Source organism: Phoxinus phoxinus (assembly GCF_949152265.1).
Source record: "Phoxinus phoxinus genome assembly, chromosome: 16".
Lineage (NCBI taxonomy): Eukaryota > Metazoa > Chordata > Actinopteri > Cypriniformes > Leuciscidae > Phoxinus > Phoxinus phoxinus.
The window spans coordinates 33,713,004-33,731,823 of NC_136891.1; the positions used below are offsets into that span (position 1 = coordinate 33,713,004).

General features: G+C 40.0%; 1 protein-coding gene across 3 annotated transcripts in view; it reads right to left on the bottom strand.

Annotated features, from left to right (window-relative positions):
* adgb (androglobin) overlaps positions 1-18,820 on the bottom strand; it is a 55,445-nt gene that overhangs the window by 22,873 nt on the left and 13,752 nt on the right. For 2 of the 3 annotated variants that reach the window (XM_079583893.1, XM_079583892.1), the window contains exons 9-16: positions 13,989-14,077; positions 13,052-13,226; positions 12,872-12,959; positions 11,185-11,326; positions 5,994-6,036; positions 2,027-2,210; positions 1,822-1,885; positions 905-1,018 (exon numbers count right to left, since the gene is read on the bottom strand). In XM_079583893.1, the coding sequence (XP_079440019.1) occupies positions 905-1,018; positions 1,822-1,885; positions 2,027-2,210; positions 5,994-6,036; positions 11,185-11,326; positions 12,872-12,959; positions 13,052-13,226; positions 13,989-14,077 (899 nt within the window). The remainder of the gene's footprint in view (positions 1-904; positions 1,019-1,821; positions 1,886-2,026; positions 2,211-5,993; positions 6,037-11,184; positions 11,327-12,871; positions 12,960-13,051; positions 13,227-13,988; positions 14,078-18,820) is intronic. The other variant, XM_079583894.1, reaches the window with a different exon arrangement.

Consider the following 18,820-nt stretch of genomic DNA (forward strand, 5'->3'; position numbering starts at 1 on the left):
GTGTATAATGACATGCGTATTACACTGGTATTACAACTTAAACGTGGTTTATGAGGACATTTCATGAGTCCTCGTAATTCAAATAACTTAAAAAACATAAAAAACTGTTTTATTAAAAATGTAAAAATGCAGAATGTTTCCTGTGATGGGCAGGTTTAGGGATGGGGCAGTGTGTGTGTGTGTGTGTGTGTGTGTGTGTGTGTGTGATGGGCAGGTTTATGGATAGGGGCAGTGTAAGGCGTGTGTGTGTGTGTGTGTGTGTGTGTGATGGGCAGGTTTATGGATAGGGGCAGTGTAAGGCGTGTGTGTGTGTGTGTGTGTGTGTGTGTGTGTGTGTGTGTGTGTGTGATGGGCAGGTTTATGGATAGGGGCAGTGTAAGGCGTGTGTGTGTGTGTGTGTGTGTGTGTGTGTGTGTGTGTGTGTGTGTGTGTGTGTGTGTTGTGTGTGTGTGTGTGTGTGATGGGCAGGTTTAGGGATAGGGGCAGTGTAAGGCGTGTGTGTGTGTGTGTGTGTGTGTGTGTGTGTGTGTGTGTGTGATTGGCAGGTTTATGGATAGGGGCAGTGTAAGGCGTGTGTGTGTGTGTGTGCGTGCGTGCGTGTGTGTGTGTGAGTGATGGGCAGGTTTAGGGATAGGGGCAGTGTAAGGTGTGTGTGTGTGTGTGTGTGTGTGTGTGTGTGTGTGTGTGTGTGTGTGATGGGCAGGTTTATGGATAGGGGCAGTGTAAGGTGTGTGTGTGTGTGTGTGTGTGTGTGTGTGTGTGTGATGGGCAGGTTTAGGGATAGGGGCAGTGTAAGGTGTGTGTGTGTGTGTGTGTGTGTGTGTGTGTGTGTGTGTGTGTGTGTGTGTGTGTGTGTGTGTGTGTGTGTGTGTGTGTGTGTGTGTGTGTGTGTGTGTGTGTGTACCTTTGTGTAAGCAATTCCAGTCGCATCGGGTTGTCTAGCAGGAGCGGCCACAGAGTGGGTGGAGGACACAGCGTTGGACAATGCGGCAGCAGACAGTCGAGAGGAGACGGAGTTCTAAAAGAGAATTGAGTCACTTTCATGTTCTTTCCGAACACAACACATCCCTCCCACCACAGATACCAGAATTATACCGAGCTCCATTACAAATGCCACAACAACAGGTTTAGTTCAATCTTGTATTAGGTGTTTTTATGATAATGCATACAGCCCACCTGTAGGGGCAAGCTAATTCCAGTTACCATAGATACGTACTCATTGCTATTGGAAAATTTTGAATTTAACAAGAGAAATAGATTTAGATTTTTCTTTAAAATAAAATGCTTGTTTAAAGTGGCACTTTTTTAACCAGTACACTGAACAAAGAAAGCAAATACTAAGTATGATAAACCTAAAATCTTGCCCGCGGTACAAGGTTATGTATATGTCACCGACTCCATCAATCCTCAAGAGATTTACATATCCATATAACAGTCAAAAGAGACAGTAAAGACGTTTATAATTACAAAAGATTTCTATTTCTAACGTTCTCTTGAACTTTGTATTTATTGAAGAATCCTGAAAAAAATTTAAAAATCTCACGGTTTCCTCAAAAATATTAAGCGGCACTGTTTCAACATTGATGATAATATATAATAAGAAATGTGTCTTGAGCACCAAATTAGCATATTAGAATGATTTATGAAGGATCATGTGACACTGAAGACTAGGAATCATTACAGGAATAAATTTATAGATATATTAAAAAAAAACAAATTAGGTTACTTTGAATTGTAATACTACTTCACAATATTATTATTTTTTGTGAAAATATTAATATTCAGGCACACTTAATATAGTATTTTCCTTCAAAACCCTACCTTAAAGTGTGATGTCCTGCATTGATGATCATATTTGTTCGGCTTGTGGAAAATCAGCAACGTCCTACAAAACATTATTATTATTAGCATATTTCAGCCTGCAGCTTAATAGGAACTTAAGAACATGATGAGTTAATGTGACAGAATAAAGCAAGGGATTAGCATAATATGGCTTAGGCTTTTTCTGAAGATGATAGACGCTTACTGGAAGCATTTGGTGAAGTTGTGCAGGTCCAGCCAGGTCTCCCGCAGCAGGGGTTTGTCTGACGCTAGTGCATTCTGGGACTGAAGCAGTGCAGCACTGGATCCCTTGGCTGTCTGCACCCTCGCCTTATCTTTCACATCCGCCTCTTTGTCAGGGCCTGGAGTCGACTCTACTACTTCCGTATCTTGGAGATTGAAAAAAATATGTTATACAACAGACTATTACAGCAATGAACTGCTGGCAGGAATACACAAACACATGACCTTGCCTTTTTCAATGCTGAATTACACATGATATGCAATAGCAAAAGCCTGAAGTGATTTGTAATTTCCTGCACAGATGTTTGAAATGAGATTCTCTGAATGAATATAGAGAGGTACTATGTTAGCATGGCTACTACATCCATACAATACAAGCTATTTTGTTGTTATCCGGTTGATGATTGGATAGAGGCAGATCTGAATGTGAGTTTAGTACAGCTTACCAATGATTTTAAGTAAGGTTTTTGCTGATATTTTGAAGTCACCAGAGATAAGTTAAAGTCATGACCGTTCGATTAAAAATGACAAGGTTAAAAAGAAAAAAAAAGAATTGGAAACATGGAGGAATCGTTTACAAAAAGATAAATTACAGTCACTTAGAAAATAGATAGGGTGAATTTCCATTTCATGATGACAGAAAGGATGTTAAACAACAATCGAGCAACTACTCTTAGGGAGCTTTCACATCTGTAGTTCAGTTCATTTGTTCGGATCAATACTTTGTGGCGTAATGGTTTCTTTTTCACACCACACTGATTGCTCTGGTCCGAATCAGTTGATAAAACGTACAAAATGCAGTCACGTGACAACCTCCACATCACTCGTTGGCCAGATGGGTCTTGAACGTATTTCCATAACTGCACTTCGATTGGTCAGAATTAACGTGCGGGAAATTCCAACTCTTGGAAGTAAACAGAGGAGGAAAATCCGGCAGACAACGCACCGCTTCTTACTATGGAGAGACGACTGCGTGTGCTGGTCATAGTTTATTATATAGTTCTACAGCACTTTCGGCAAACAATAACATTTGAGAATGAAGCGAGGATGCGGCTTGAAAATAATGTTTTAATGCAAGTCACTTCAGGAGGAGACGTGCATTAATGTTGCTAAACAGTGACATAATGCACAGCGCCGCTGACTACGGCAGCTGGTTTAGTCCAAAAATGCACAGTTTTTTGGTAGTTGGATCTGTTCAAGGTCGGATCACGTTCTCACCACAAACGAACCGCTCCAGAGTTCGTTTGAAAGCGTACCGAGACCACCTCGCTTGTTTGGTCCGCTTTTGGTGCGCACCCAAGTGCGATTGCTGCATTCACACCGGCCCAAACCAACCGCACCACAGGGGACAACGAACTCTAGTGCGATTCAACCCAAACTAGGGGCGCTTATACACCTGAAAGTCTGCACCAAGGTCCGAACCAAAGTTCATGTTTTAAAACATTTTATACATTCAGTAAGTTTTGCTTTGGTTTCACACTGCAATTATGCGAGCGCACTAAATATCTTTACATGACATGCTTGCGTCCTCCTGTCGTCATCATCTACTGTATGTGGGCTATATCTCGACATTTATTGGTTTGTAAACGGACGTGTCCCTGACGTCAGCGTGTTGTCAAATCTGCGGGTAACTGACAACAATGAATGAACAGGCTCATATCGTTGAAACTATATAGTTATTGTTATGGTATTACTACCTACAGCACCAACTATACGCGAGGCTAGTTCAAATTCGCCAAATGAACGTCCTCATCGTGCGAACATTTGATCGTCGCCGGCAGGAAAGGAGGAGAAGACTGCAAGCGTTTTTCCAGTTGACTTCTTATGTCGTCAGACCATATTTCCAAAACCTTGTCTAATAAAAATAAATGGTCTGAAAGTCCGAACCTTACAGAAAATGCTTTCACACTATAACGACCCAAACCTTTGTTCAGTTTGATCCGGACCGAGACTACCTCTTTTCATCAGACCAAATTTCGTCTGTTTGGTCCGGACCGTAGACCGGGGGAGGTTTCACAGCTGTCATTTTGGTTCGGATCAAACTGAAAAGTCAGAAAATCCGGACCAAACAAGGTTCTGTAGGTGTGAAAGGGCCCTAAATGAGGCAGCACCCTAAGGCCGTGTGTCCACCAAAGTGTTTTTTCAGTTGTTTTCAATGGGAGCTCCGCGTTTTTTAAACGGCATGAGCGTAACGAGGTGCTGAGCGTCTTTTTCACGCTGAAGCGCTTAGCGTTCGGCATTTTACAGGATGCCGAGAGTTGAAGAATGTTCAACTTTGGGTAAAACGCCACGCTCATCACGGTCACTTTTTACCCAACCGTCCACTCACAGTGGAGGAGGGGCGGGACTAATACCACACCGACCAACGGATATTCTGTATCATAGTAACGAAGCGTCTCAACTGAAAAAAACTGCGCTGCCAAAACGCTCTCAAGCGCACATAGCTCGGTGTTTTCAGCTGGCTAAACACGCTTTGGTGGACACACGGCCTAAGGCTGACAGGGACGTCTGTGCAGGGAACAGTTGAACTACTGTTACGCTACAGAAAAATTAGGTTAAGTTAGCAGTAACTCACCATTGTAAATGTGAGTCATCCTATAGTCAATAATGTTATCCCTTAAAATCACTAAAATGACATTGAAATGTTTTTTCCTGTGAAAATTTCTTGGATGTATGTAACTCTACACCCTTGCTTCATTTAGTATACGTGGATTCATGAATATGCATATTATTAGTCCCCGCCTCCACTCACTCACACCAGTTCCGAGATCCACCCGCTATATTGCTAAATGTACCCGATTTTCCATATAAATAGAAAAATATACCGGGATAACCTGGCTCTGGAGACTCCCCTGCTTCGCAGCATAGTTACCGCTGTGCTAAAGCCTGCCAAACCACGTTTTTGAGACTGTCTTTGGTTCACAACAGTTTTAAGGAGAAAATACTCAGCAATAGACACATAAACCCCATAGACATATACACCACATAGACATATAAACTTGATTTTCACCACAGGGGGTCTTTAAAAAAAGACTTTTCATGAGGATACCATGATTATCTCAGTGGTACCAATCAGTAGAGCTCATTAAACCAATCAGTTGCACCATATTGAATTTATAAATGCTCTTTCATTGGTGTCAATTCATTATGACAATTAAGTGAAATACAGTTATATATTGCAGCTTTAACTCATTACACTCAGTGTGGTGTTCTGACGTATTAAACCATATAATGAATATAGACGCCGTGGCAAAGCCATTCACTCCATTTACTTATCCACAGGTGTTACTAAGCAACACACTGGGCTCTCTGGGAAAGCACATAATTGGCCTGTCGTGATGAGGGGCGAGTGCACGATCATGATCACAGAGATAGAGATGATGCCATGTGTGTGTGTGTGTGTGTGTGTGTGTGTGCATCTGTGTTTGTGCTGATGAAAAGACGACGGTTGGATGGAGGAAGAGTGGGATAAACGAGAAAGTGCAAATGTGAAGGCAGCCAGCTATCATATCATTACGGCAGCTATTAGCCTCGCTGCTCTGATGGCTAAACAATGACTGGAGGGATATAAGTGAGGCGAATTATCGTCTGCCTTTTCAAATTCATTCTTTCACTTCACTCTCATTTCTATTGCACATTGTTACAGAAGCACTCAATTGAAAATGAGTAATGCTTTCCCAATCTTCTAAGTGAAAAAAGCTTATAAATGATGGCACGGTTTATGTGAATAAATATATTTAGCTCAAGATCAGCTTTCAACTTCAAAATTGTAACTGCTAACTGAGATATGCAACACATACTGCCAAATAACCGGCTAATATGAGCTTAAAATATAATTCTTTACATATATGATACCTTACGGTTTACAATAAGTGTTTGAGTGACAGTGTGGACTGTGCCGTGGCATTGCTCATGGAAACACGTCTCACCGTTGGCGATGCTGTCGTCCTTTTTCTTGTCCTCTGCTGTTACCTGGGGGAAAATGGGGGGATTAAAAAGTGTACATAGTGAGCTGTGAGAGACATGGCAGAGGAAAGCAGTGGAGACAGAGAACGTCCACATTCATCCAGTCAGCATGCGCTGAGCCCGTTTGGCTACCAGAACACGATGAGAAATCCTCTAATCTGACATCTGGACTCGCACCAGAGAGGGCTTTCTCCTTCAATTAATTGCTCACAGGAGAGCAAATGCCATAAACATTAAGGGCACTTGGATGGTGACAGGATTAGAAGACACGGGTTTGATTAGCATGTCAGCCTTCATCCGCTAATTGAGACACCTTTTTGTAAAACTATTCAAATAGTCCAGGCGTTTTAAGCCAAAATGGGGGTCAACCGTGAACAAATTGCAACAGAATCAAACTCAACTGATTTTGTATCCTCAATATGTCCTGAGTAAGGAAAAAAAATATATATATATATATATATATATATCCTATTCATACACATATTCATTATTTTTCTCACATGAATAGGGTTAAAAAAAATTACCTTTAGATATCACCATGAAAAACAAAACAAATGTATTACAAGTTTTTTTAATTGTTTGTTAACATGGACAAACGGTGCATAATCTAATTACAGATGTGCTAATCTGCATAAATACCACAACAGATTCAAGATTTAATTCAAGGTCCACTCAACTGTCTCCTGTTCTTCCCTCAGACTCCCCCAGAAACAGTCCCACGGACCCAGCCCCAAACCCCATCTCTGCAATAATAATGAATAAAGGCTGTTTTAAAGCACTTATTCCTGCCTCTATGCATTTATGCTCATGGGTAACCTAAATGGGTTCCATTCAGACCTTAAAATTTAGTCTTTTACTGTTATATGTCAACAAGATTCAACCAGACATTTTCTCCTGCTCTACCCAATGTAGATCTGCTGTGGCATTTATGCAGATTAGCACATCTGTAATTAGATTATGCACCGTTTGTCCATGTTAACAAACAATTAAAAAGAACTTGTAATAATTTTTTTGTTTGTCTTGATACAAGTAATCAACTCAGTCATTTTCATGGTGATATCTAAAGGTTAGATTTTTTACCCTATTCATGTGAGAAAAATAATGAATAGGATATATTTGGTTCTTTTTTGTAACTTTCCCCTAATGGGATTCATCTGGGCTTTTTTTTCCTTACTCAGGACATATGGAGGATACAAAATCAGTTGAGTTTGATTCTGTTGCAATTTATTCACCCTTTTTTCCTAAAACGCCTGGACTAAAATGTTGTTGTTTTTTACCCTTTAAGTAACAGTGTGGTGCCATGGAAACAATCCAGCTGAAGGCCTCAGAAACTTTTTTCCCATGATTGAGCCCCAACCTCGTGTCACTTAGAAAGCCTTTTAAAGCCTGAGGAGTCGTCCGACTGTGCAATTTAAATGTGGAGGACAATTAGGGGCTCTCTCTATGCAACATCTAACGAACGAGCACCAGTGATTCAGAGATGGACTGTGACTCACCGAGGGGAAGAGAAGAGAAGGGAAGAGAAGAGAAGAGAAGGGAAGAGAAGAGAAGAGAAGAGAAGAGAAGAGAAGAGAAGAGAAGAGAAGAGAAGAGAAGAGAAGAGGTTGCTAGCTATATAAAGAGGGATTGTTTATATAAACACCTCAGGGTGCATTCCAGACATTACTGTGGTAAAACTGCTCCTGTTTATACATAATTCTGCTTACAACATTATCAAAAACTCAATAATAGGTCTAAATCATATCAGGTGACCTCACCACTCATTACTCATGGCATGATCCAATAGCTACTGTAAATGTATACTATGTACATTTTAATTATTTGAAAAAATAAGTAAATGAAATCAAATACAACCAAAAACTAGACCTCTTCTAGTCTAGAGTCGTGGCTGGTAGGCCTGTGCATTAATCCGGCCCTGGTCATAGTAGCTTGAAGCCACAACAAATGAACCTTTAATCACATTTGCTGTTTGACACAAAACAATTATGTTGATAATAACACAGCCAATCTATAAACCAGTCGCTGCTTTGGTCTATTTGCCCATAAATAGCCAAGCCAAGATGTAATTGTTTACACAGTTTTATCTCATTTGATTATGAATAGCAATCATTGTGACTAATGTCAATGTTGCTTTTGTAACATTATTTTAAAACAATTTTCAACAAGTCAGCGGCATATACGCTGCTTACCTGCTCATAAGAGATGTTATTCAGATATCCGACTTTCGTTATTGGAGGAGTTCTGATGTTACTAGTGTCATTGGCACTGATAAAGCAATACCCTGTAACCATGGGCACCATCAGATTCATGTGCGCAATATAGCAGAGCTGAAGCACAAAACAATGTTCCTCCGCTAATATAGTTGTAGTTTTCAGCCGCTAGAAGGCTATAAGTCGCACTTTTTTTCATAGTGTGGCTGGTCCTGCGACTTATAGTCAGGTGCGACTTATATATCCAAATGAATTCATACTGACTGAGATGAAGCAAGAGAAAACATTACCGTCTACAGCCGCGAGAGGGCGCTCTAGTTAGCGGAGTTGTTCAGAAGCGACACCGAGGAAGAACTCAATGTATTCAGTGTGGAGTGAGATCGGGAGCTCGGTGAACTTGCTGACCGGTAACTTGTTGGACTCGCTGGCTAATGTTAGTTTAGCCTATTCAGCCTCAGGGATATGTTCTTTATGCTATTGTGTCGCTGAATAACTGTTAATGTGTTACGCTAACACACCGGACACTATTCAGCTGTTGTTCTGTGTGCTGTTGTGGAGCTGAATAACTTGCCTTTCCAGATTAAATGTCTGTTCTTGGTCTTGGATTTTGTGAAATCAATTTCTAAATAAATGCGACTTATAGTCCAGTGCGACTTATAGTCCAGTGCGACTTATAGTCCAGTGCGACTTATATATGTTTTTTTCCTCTTCATGACGCATTTTATGACTGATGCGACTTATAGTCCAGAGCGACTTATAGTCCAGAAAATACGGTAGTGTAGCTTTAAAGGGATAGTTAACCCAAAAATGTAAACTATGTCATAATTTACTCACTCTCATGTTTTCCTTCTTCTGTGGAACATAGAAGATATTTTGAGAAATGTCTCAGTGTTCGGTACAATGAAAGTCAATGGGCTCCAATGTTTGTTTCCCAACGTTCTTCAAAATATCGTCTTTTGTGTTCCGCCAAAGAAAGAAAGTCATACCATTTTGGAACAACATGAGGATTGAAAAAATTTGATGACAGAAATTTAGACCTTCTTTTTTGTTGTTGATGCTTTCACTGAGTTTTTATTGTGATTTGACAAACCCAGTTTTCATTCACTTTAATTATATGGAAATGAGTGGACAGGAAAAATGTGGATTTAGAAAAACTGTAAATAATGTAAGTAAAAAAAAAAATGACATTGATGATTTTATTTTTGGGTCAACTATTCCTGTAAGGGTACAGCAATGCTATTAGATCCCACAGGCACACACACACTTGGACAATTATCTTACAAACTACATGGAAGCTGTCGGTCTCAGTCCGATCTGAGCTGACCCGCCTGTGAGACGTTCACTCTGGTGACTGACAGGCTAATTGTGCAGCTTTTTATACATTCCGAGGACACGACCTGTCCTTTTATGTAAAGAGCCACGTGTGCTTTACCATTCTCTCTCTTTCTCCATCTCTCTAATACTGGATCTGCCAGTGGCGCTCTTGATTAGAGAGACAGGCAGAGTGACATTGGAGCTGGAGAGAGAGAGAGAGAGAGAGAGAGAGAGAGGCGTTAGAGGATGTCATAGCCTCGGCCTCCCGGCCACCAGCCGCACTGCAGCCAGAGAGCAGAACATCCGGATGCACACTGCGTGTACAGATGACATACACTGAAATACACTGCCAGAGCGCTGGGCTACCCCTGGAGTGCAGTCGAACCCTCGACTCAATCTGTTCCGAGAGACCCGTCACCATTCACACTACTGTTTAAAAGTTTGGGGTCAGCAAGATTTGAAAGACATTTATTCGTTTAATCAGCAAGGATGTATTAAAGGGGTAAAGTATGATTTGACTTTTCTAACTGTAGTTAGTGTGTAATGTTGTGTTTTCTAACTGTAGTGAGTGTGTAATGTTGTGTTTTCTAACTGTAGTTAGTGTGTGATGTTGCTGTTTGATCATAAACAACATCTGCAAAGTTACAACGTTCAAAGCAAAGGAAGATATTTGCTTTTAAAGAAAAGGACTACAACAAACGGCTGGTAGGAACTACACGACATTCCTCCTGGGTTAGTGACATCACCAACCCTATAATTTACATAAGCCACGCCCCCTGAACACATAAGCCCCGCCCCCTGAACACACAGTCCATGTTGAGAAGAGGAAGAGTTGCTGTAGTCGAGCACATCTGTGAGTCAGCTCAAACTTTAGCATCCATCTTTTCACATGCAATAGAAAGTCCCTCTGTGTGCATCTCACAGCAGTTCCTATACGAGCGATTTATAGATTAGCATGACAGAATATGATAATTGAAGATAGTTAACTCCACATCAGCAACATAAACTCATCAACTAACCATTCAGAGACGTCCTGTTGCTTCTACATGTCGTCACTTCTTCTTGAGTCTCTCCATCTTTGTCTGACTCCGGTTTAACATTAAAGGCAGAACAGTTTCTGTAATTTCAGTGTGTGTGTGTGTGAGGTAATCACAGCTGCTAACACACACGAGCTCTTGAAACCCCGCCCTCTGTGCAGCTCATTTGCATTTAAAGGGCCAGGCACAAAACGGTGCGTTTTTGCAAACCCTCAAAAAGTGAAAACTTTAACATGCTATATAAAAATATCTGTGGGGTATTTTGAGCTAAAACTTCACACACACACTCTGGGGACATCGGATTTATTTTACATCTTGTGAAAATGCCATTCTACCACTCCTTTAAAATGATCAGCATATCAGAATGATTTCTGAAGGATCATGAGACACTAAAGACTGGAGTAATGGCTGCTAAAAAATTTTTATTGTTTTATACTACTTTATAGTATTTTTGATCAAGTTAATGCAGCCTTGGTGAGCATAACACACTTCTTTTGAAAACATAAAAAAATCTTACGACCTCAAATTTTTAAGTGGTAGTGCACATCCCCTGATTTTAAGACAACGTATCCATTTCCCTAAGGCATGCATACCTGAGAGGTTTCAGTGATGTCCAGTGTATTAAGGCTGTTCTGGGTGATGTCTTTCCGAGTGTGGCCATCTTCACTATCATCCAATTCAGAAAAGGAGGAGAGATTAGAGTTATACCCACGTCTCTTTACACCGCCCTGCTCCCTAAAAACAGACACATACATAAAATAAATGTAATAACTATTTTGTGCTTATATGAGAAAAATGTAAAACAAAACCACCAATTTCTGCGGTTAAACACACATCTATTGTGCTCTAAAGAGATTCAGATGAATGAAGTATGACTGAATATTGTCTTGTGCTCGAGAGCAGCACAATGAGAGCCACAGTGTCCCTGTGTGACTCTCCCACACAGCCGATTACTGCTTTTAGCTCTCAGTGTACTAATGTACTCACACGTGACACTGGGAATGAGTTCAAATAAAGCTCATATACAGACACTGTTCATGGCTGGTGGGGCTCAGCTCTGTCATTGGTTCAGTTATGTCATGAAATTGTGCATTATCAATCGATTGATATGAAAAAGCAAAGTACTTATTACCACTGGGCCGATAGAGAAATGTACACATTCAGTACATACATAAATGCACCTGTGTAAACATACAGTGTTAAGTAGTAGCCTCACTACTGTCCGGCATTTTCTGTCGGCTGTCATTAGCTCTATTTCGAATCTGAGTGACTCATGTTTTGCAAATAATGTGAAGCGTCATGGACAAGATATAATGTTTTATCACTCTGTAAAACAGTAATGGGAACAAAAAGAGCATTTAGTGTGTCATTTGCCAGACATGTATTTATTGTCAGAAATTAGTCGTTTTGTTTTGTTTTTTTGTGGGATAAAAAAAAAATGGTTAGGGTTAGGTTCACCAAAAAGATTTACATTCTGTCATCATCCTATTTCATTCCAAAACCTGTTCAACTTTCTTTTCATCCATGCACCACAGATGAAGAGTTTGGAAGAAAAAAATAGTAACCAAAAACAGATTTGGATACCATTGACTTCCACTGTATTTCTCTTTTATGTTTTATGTTCCACAGAAGAAAGAATATAGGTCTTATATAGGAATATAGATCATACAGGTTTGGAACAACATGAGTGATGATGAAATTTATTTACATTTTTTGGTGAACTTCAACCTTTAAGCTTCAAAACACACACACACACACACACACACACACACACACACACACACACACACACACACACACACACACACACACACACACACGTCTGGTTTACTATCTTTGAGTGGACTCTCCATAGACATAATGGTTTTTATACTGTATATTCTATTCCCTTACCCTAAACCTGCCCATCATCCGTATGCATTTAGGTTGAAGTCCCCACTGGGATAGAAAAACATGCACGCACACACACACACACACACACACACACACACACACACACACACACACACACACTGTTCCTAGCTGTTGTCCCCTGATGATACCTACATTTAATTTTAGACACTATATATGGAAATACATCCTACAATTTGCCAGCAATAAAGAAAGTCTTTATTAAGTTAAACACCTGGATGTGCAGCTTGTAAATTATTCAGTTCTGCAAGTAAATACATTAGAGACTTTCTCTAGTTTTCGGGTTACCTTGGGTATTTCCCTTTAATGTAATTGGTAGCTTAGTTTGCACCACGCACACACACACACACACACACACACACAGCTTACATGTCATGTGCAGCCAACGTCATAAGTTTGAAGTTGATGAAGGGGCTAGAAACCTCAATGAACTGCTCTGGCTTCTGAACAGGGGGTTCTAAAGGGCATAAACATCAGTTCTCAAGCAATTATCATAATAATTACATAGGAAATTAAAACACATACACACATAAAACACACACGTCTTACCCTTGGGTTCATCTGTGATGTTAGCCTGCTTGCGGGGGCGGATGAGTTTCCACTGAGGAACTGGGGGTGCCTTCGGAGGGGCCAGCAGGGGGCAGTCTCGAGTGCAGGTGAGCAGCACAGGGTGACTGAAGAGCTGAGAGAGCCCATACTGCCTCAGACTCTCAGACGAATCCGCCTGGAGAACACACACACCACAATCTCAGATTTTAGAAGAGAAACTTAAGAGCAGATTAGACAGCCAGCGCTAATCCATACAGAGCCAAATATTGCTTGAGACTAAGAAAGAGGGAGGGAGAGAACCATTAATGAGCTTTAGGTAAGTGTGCACAGTGGAGGAGTAATATCAAACAAGCTGAGATATTGCTCTAAAGCTAATACTGTCATCTGTCATCACATGGGTGACCCCATTCTATTGCTTATACTGTTTTATATTATATTATAGTTCCAAGTTTGGGGTTGATCATATGTTTTATGTTTGTGAAAGACATTTTTTGTGCTCATCAAGGCTTCATTTATTTGATCAAAATTAGAAAGTGAAAACTGTAATATTGTGAAATATTTGTACAATTTCAAATAACTGTTCTCTATCTCAAAATGTATTTTCTGTGTTGGTAAAGCTGTATTTTCAGCATCATTACTCCAGTCTTCAGCGTCACATGATCCTTTACAATTCCTTCTAATATGCTGATTTGGTGCTCAGTGTTGAAAACAGTTGTGCTCCTTCATATTTTTGTGAAAACTTTTTTTTTTTTCAGGATTCTCAGATGAATAGAAAACTACAAAATAACAGCATTTATTTGAAGAAATCTTTTGTAACGTTATTAATGTCCACACTGACACTTTTGCTGCTAATAGAAGTATTCATTTCTAATAAAAACGTTGGGGTAACTGTAGTTTAACTGTAGTGTGTATAGTACAGATTGAAAAACATGCTTACCATCCTTGTAAGCACTGAGGTCCTTTTCTCCAGCAGGTGCAAGGGCTGGAAACTAGCACACACTACCATCTGAGGAATAAGACCAGTGGCTAAATCAGAAAGAAGAAAGAGAGAAACCGCATGTGTGAAGAAGACTAAAAGAATTATACATGAAAGGAAGTGTCATTTTTAGGCCCTCAAAATCCAAGCTGAACTTTTTTTCCTGTCGTCAGACTTCCGTCTCTTTAATGCTTAAAGCATACTCAAGTGAATGGAGCGCAGTCTTGAGTAAGAGGAAGAAAGAACGAGTGGATAGATCAAGGCGTGAGTTTCAAATACAAAGGTATGAACAAGCGAAGAGGGCACTGTAATCTGTCAAGCCATATTTTCCTAATTCACATAGCATTCCAGTGTAGAGGAAGGAGCCGAGACACTATATATATATATTAAAGGTCCCGTTTTTCCTGTGTTTTTGAAGCTTTGATTGTGTGTACAGGGTGCAATATAACATATAAAACAATATATAACCATATAAAAGCCTTCCTGTAGCTCAAACAGTAGAGCAATGGCGCTTGCAACGCCAAGGTCATGGGTTCGATACCCAGGGAAAGCAAGAATTGATAATGTGTAGCTTGAAATGCAATGTAAGTCGCTTTGGATAAAAGCATCTGCTAAATGTAACATGTTCATGTTTCGCGTGTAAAAAACACAGTATTTTTCACAAAATGTGCTTATCTGTATACCGCTGTTTTCACTGTCCTAAAAACGGGCCGATGACTTCCTTGTTCTATGAAGTCCCTCCTTCAGAAATACGTCACGAGTTCTGATTGGGCCAGCGGTTCCTGTGTTGTGATTGGACAGCAGATTAGCGCACGTTGCCCGGAAAGGTCACGGCTCTTACCGTAACGTGGAGACGCATGCGCTCAGTGTTATTGTGAACACGGCCAAACAAAGGTGATCTGAGTCCGGGATGAAAATAACAGCGTCTCGACGACATGGCGACACACACTCTACAAACACAACTCTTCCTCTTCTCTGTAGGAGCGCAACAAGACCACGCCCCCTTTTGTGTATTCCTGTGTGCGGAGGTTAGTCTAAAAACTGTTCTAGTGACGTCAGTAAAGCAGAAGTAGAGGATGTAGTCCGAACCGGCCGTTCGCTGTAGGCTTTGAAAGGGGACTTCTGTTAAATAAAATATCTCGTTGGCATTGAACTTTGAGCTTTATAATTTTACAGGTATTATTTATGCTCTAACAGCAACATTACACACTAGATAAAGTTTAAACAATGGGATCACGAAGAACAGGACCTTTAAATTGAATATTATTGAATATTAAAAAGGGGGGTTAACTGTATTTAGGCTTATTCCAAATGTGATATCAGGGCTGCAAACCTCAAAGAAAATAGAAATATTAGCAAAACATGGAAAATAAAGTGACATGTTGATAATCCACATTTTCTAGAGGTTAAGCTCCACCTTTTACAATTAGTTAAAAAAGGACTTTAAGAGGTGCTGGACCTATTTTGTGTCCTATTCATGGAAAGTGCCATAAATAGAATGAACAGCGATCATGTGTGAGTACGTTTCAATACGAGATTCCCCTTTAGGCATTGAAGATCTAGGCCACGGTGCCAAAGTGATATATGTCAAAGCATGTTATAATTTCCAGCCCATTAATTAGTATCAAACACCCAGAGGGAGCGAGAGGATAACAGAGCGGATGGATTCATTATATGGATTAAAGGACCCTATAGATAAGAGGACAGAGCAAACGAAGAATGTTTGTGAAGGATAACAAGAGAGAGCGAGTGACTTTCAGCAGCAAACATCGCATTATCCCAGTGTAATCTGAACCACTCACTTGCAGAAGCCAATTATCCAGAACAGTCTATCTGAACAGAAACCATTAGCCTCAATGGACTCATCAAACTGTTAGTCTCCAAAGACCTGTCAGAAACCCGTGTTTACATGCACACTGACAATTACACCTTCTTATCACAACAGCACTGAGCTTTTCAAAGCAGGTCGGTGTAGAATTGATGCATATTGTGTATGTGTGAGTGTGTGCATGCCTGATTCGCTGCTCTTTGCTCTCCTTGCATATTTCAGGCATAAACCGTACAGTAACAGAATTGACAGTGCTCGCCCGAGGCCATGCCGGATAATTCAATTCAGATCACACTACCTGAGAGAAAAACACTAGCGCTCTGTTCACAGTCTGACACAAACACACACACGGTTTAACTGCTGCACACCCGTCTTCGGTGAAAACACAAGCACAGTTATGCACAAAAAAACACGTGCACTATCACAGAAAAGGGGTTGTTTTATTTATTCATGCTCATGATTCACATCTGGCAGTGAAGGCTGTGGCACTGACTCCATAATGCATGACGCTGCAGAGGAAGTGATGCATGGAGACGGAAGAGGGTGCTACCTGAAGATGAGTGGTCAGAGGGGGCATACTGATCCTTATGGGTCATTTTACCCATAATGCCTCACTAAACAGATCGCCAGCCCTATACGGAGAGCTTAATGCCACATTGGCTGCAATTTATTGTTTTCAGACCGCATATAGGGAGTCTCTGTATGAAAATCTAATATTCAACTACATTGAATAATGTATGGTTAGGAGAGAAGGGAAGGGAAGGGAAAAGAACCATACAGTGCCTAGAATAAGTGAACACACCCATGCTAAAGTTGACTATAAAAAATCATCTTTTGGAAATTGATCTTAATGCCTTAATTTAAAAAATGAGGAAAACTCCAAACAATTTTCTTTGTGAATGAATAATGTATCTTAAATAAATAAATGTTATTCCTTAAAGGTACACTGTGTAGTTGTTTAATTATTTTATTAGCTAAAACCAATGTATTCATTCATAAATTAAGAGACTAGCCTGGTTGACACCAGACACTTGGTGTTCTGGGGAAGGTTCATTTACAGCCCATTTCCAAAGAGGCGTCGCTCAAATGCCTCTCGATAGACGTAAAACCCAATCAGAGCGATCGTCATCGTGTAAAGCCCGCCTAAACGTTCGTGATTGGTGCCTTGATTTGGAAAAATTGGAAATGGGCTTGAATGGGCTCTTGGACTTGCAGAGCAAATCTCAAATTTGCTGGTTTTCCCAGGCTAAGAAGAGACTAAAACCTTTACATTTGTATATCTGCTAACTAACACAGAGGTCTTCAACCCTGTCCTGAGACCTACTGTCCTGGAGAGTTTAGCTCCAACCCTAATCAAATAAACATGAACAAGCTAATAAAACTCTTCAGGAGCATTTGAAAATCACATTAGTGTGAAATAAACTTTGCAGGACAGGAGTAGGGTTGAAGACCTCTGTGCTGAAGGGTTCATTCTGTCAACTTCTAGGAGAGCACTAGCACGGATTCGACCTCAAAGCTTTGAAATCAAAACTGTTCATGAGGCCTTCCACTCGCAACAGTCCTATAGTGGTTACCACATGGCTTCAGATTGATCATGTGAGGCCCTGTGGATTTCAAGCGCTAAATAGCTATTAATATCCCGACTCTCACTAAATACTGCCATTGTACCTATAAGCCAAGGAACAAAAGGTGACCACTATGCCACTAAACTACACTGCAACATTCAGAATGACAATCTTGTGCATTTACAATAATCATCATAATCATGCTGTCATTAGCCTCTACAGTATATCAACTTACAAAGAGTGTTAGCACAAGGCATCATAGACTGAAAAGTCTCAAATACTCACACTTAAATGACTTCTAAAGCCCCATTTTAAAGCTCCATTAGAAAACTCTTAAGGCGAAAACATCGTTTTTTTTTTCACTGGTAAATTTTGAGATTTTGGGCTATTTGTCTTTAATAACATCTTCTTTCAGACTTGTGGTGAAAAAAAAGTCCCAAAATACACATTAAGGTCTTTATTTTACTGCACTTTGTCTATTTGCGTCTGTAGATTTCTCAGAAATTCAACAAAAGTTGTCGTTCTAAATCAACACACTGCTCCGCCATCTCTGTCTGCTTCCCTTAATCTCACACACCGCTGGAAAGCTCTCTCTCTCTGCTGTACAATGCTGTCGGATCCAAATATGGTGATTTCCTTTTTATCAGCAACCAATCGTGAAAGTACAATGGGCATTTAACTCTAAAAGTGAAATCTCATTGGCTGATGTCAATGTCTGACACCGTGATTGGTTCAGAAGCATCACGTGACGCGCTCTGACATCCAGATGTGTGTTTTTGACTGTTTTTCGGCTCAGTTGAAGGCCATAAATGCTGTGTTTATAAGTTTTGATGTGATTTAGGTGGTTTGTATTGTTGTTGCTAATGATGTGATGAGATATTGTGTCTGTAAATTGTTGTTTCCACAAAAAAAGTATGATTTTTTACATTACAAATCTTTAAATGCCTTTTTCTCAAAATGAGTTTTTTGTCATTCTCCAGTAGAAACATCTCAGCCGATGTACACCAAACTCTCCAGTTACACACTCAGCAGTATTCTGAAGATATGTTCAGAGGGATTTGTTAATAATCGATTTTTTAAGGCTATGGACAGTATATTTTGATTTCCTAGGTGATGAAAGCATATATCTTGAAATCCCTCAGAACATCTTTTTTCATCTTGTGTGTAATCAAAATGAAAAAAGAATGTTGCACCTGGCTTTATCATATGTTCAGATCTATCTCCTGAAATATGCAAAAGTGCGCATATTTAATGAGATAATTCCTAATTTGCATGATTAAAAATACAAATTTCAAAAACTTGTAATACATTTTTTTTATGAACTTGTGCAAGTAATCAACTGAGGAAGTTTCATGGTGATATCTATTATTTTAAAATGTACCCTATTCACCTGTAGTGTC